This window comes from Aplysia californica, unplaced genomic scaffold (genome assembly GCF_000002075.1).
Source record: "Aplysia californica isolate F4 #8 unplaced genomic scaffold, AplCal3.0 scaffold00046, whole genome shotgun sequence".
Taxonomy (NCBI): Eukaryota; Metazoa; Mollusca; class Gastropoda; order Aplysiida; family Aplysiidae; genus Aplysia; species Aplysia californica.
Window position 1 is genome coordinate 1,436,304 of NW_004797316.1, and position 2,147 is coordinate 1,438,450.

The window sequence follows — 2,147 nt, forward strand, 5'->3', positions numbered from 1 at the left end:
CTCTCTCTCTCTCTCTCTCTCTCTCTCTGTCTATCTATATTTGGTTGGGTTGGTTTTATATTGGGCTATGGGATGGATGACCTTGGTGCAAGTCCCCAGAGGGACGTTTTTGAACTTGACTTGGGTTGTTTTGGGCAGTTTTGAAGGCTCTACACCCATGTACCTACTTAGCTCCGTCGTACCGGAGATGAAACATCAATTTGGATGCCTTGCCGCTTAAATACCCCCCAGTAAAGCATCCCATGCACGCTGGCACGCTGGTTGTGTCATCTCTGGTTGACGCGTAATAATCCTCCGCTGTTTTCGGTCGCTAGCTGCCATGCATTTTGTCATAATCATTCTACCTCGTCCCTACATTTTTATATTATCGGTCCTCTTAGTGTGTTGTCCGCCCTTAGCGCCCTTGTGCTCTACATCTCTTGCCTTCGAGTACACTGGAGTCCGCTTAAACAAAATCTGCGGGACCACTGGATTTTCTTCGGTCTAAAGTTAGGTTATTCGGTTAAAAAAGGTTGCTAAAACTAAGGGGGGATGTAGATTCTATTTACTTTCGGTTTACAACTGTTCCCAGATTAACCGTGTTCGATTTAAACGGACTCCGCTGTATTTCCTTCACAGTGGTCCGGTAGCGTTTTATATGATCAAAGTATTGTATCCATATCACACAGGCGGCTGCCATTATGAGGTGACAGATACCAAGGGCGTCATCCAGAGCCCAGATTACCCAAGCTTCTACCCGGCCAGGCGAGACTGTGAGTGGCATTTCACCACAGCACCAGGACACGTTGTCCGTCTCATATTCACGGATTTCCAGGTTGAGCCTCACAGGGTAGGTCTTTACTCTTACATAAATCACATAATCATTTTCAAATACCCTTTTTAGTAGAGGGTTGGAAACATCTACCTTGTTCTCTTCTCTCTTGCTCATAAAAAAATCTCCCTTTAGCTTCTGCTCGTTCGTTCACTCCCTATCTCTTCTTCCAGCCCTTCCGCCACCAAAGAGGCAAGTAAGAATTTGATCATGTCTCACAAAATCCGGGAAAGTCTTGGACTCGATTGATTTGGTTGCTTGCAGAAGAAACAAGGGTTTTCCCCAATGTGGGGATGTTATTATATCTTTTTTTTTTAAGTGTCAAGTTATATGGGCCAACTTAAGCAAGCGTTACGTTTGTGTACACGCAACAATGATGTTTTGTTGATTCTCTAATACGCTTAATGTGAATGCAAACATGAGGTGTTCTGATGAAATGAGATACTTCTTGGATTTTAATCCTATTATAAGATGAGTTTGTATATTTTATAACTATGACATGATAAATGACATGTTAAACTTGGAGGGAAAGGCATCAGTTGAAAATCTACAAATTAGAACCCTGTGTCGATTTTCAGTTGATTCAGCATGGCCAGAAGTAACTCATTTTGTCAGTACACATAATCTATTATGTTTGTATCATCTGCTCAGTGTTTGTGGAATTGTCAGAAGAAAATGAATTTTTTTAAAGCGAATATGCAGTGTTCTTTTCTCTTGCTTTATTTCTTTGTGCAAAAAAAACAAAACAACAACAACAACAACAACAACAACAACAACAACAACAACAACAACAACAAAACAACAAAGAGTTGTTCACAGCATATTATTCGTCATCTTTCCCCAGACTTGTAGGTACGATCACGTTGAGGCGTTTGACGGTGCAAATATTCAGGCACCACAGATTGGCAAATACTGCGGCTCAGAAAAGCCTGCACCAATCATATCTTCCGAAAACACGTTGACCTTGACCTTCCTCTCTGACACGTCTGTGCAGCGGAAAGGATTTAGAGCCCGTCATGACACTGGTGAGTTAATCTGACTCTTCAAAATGCTGTAGATTGAGATGTTAACTGAAGTCATTTAATAAGTGAAAAATTGATACATGTACAGTGTCAAACAGGCTGAAATGACATACGTGATTGGTTGAAAAGGCTTTACGCTCACACAGACAACAATTTATTTAGACCATTACGGAAGCTGTCTGCTTTGACCTTGCCCATGAGAGCCGACTCAGCCTGGAGGGAATGCAACACGCCGACATACAGGTTGTAACCTCAACTGAAAGACTCCTCGACACACACACACACACACACACACACACACACACACACACATA

The 2,147-nt window shown here is 42.1% G+C and overlaps 1 protein-coding gene across 2 annotated transcripts in view; it reads left to right on the plus strand.

Moving 5' to 3' along the window:
- The window catches only part of Tld-2 (bone morphogenic protein 1), a gene marked incomplete at its 5' end in the record, with an annotated part of 68,905 nt that overhangs the window by 41,354 nt on the left and 25,404 nt on the right, over positions 1–2,147 (plus strand). For both annotated transcript variants that reach the window (NM_001204563.1, NM_001204638.1), the window contains 2 exon segments: positions 668–829; positions 1,656–1,835. In NM_001204563.1, the coding sequence (NP_001191492.1) occupies positions 668–829; positions 1,656–1,835 (342 nt within the window).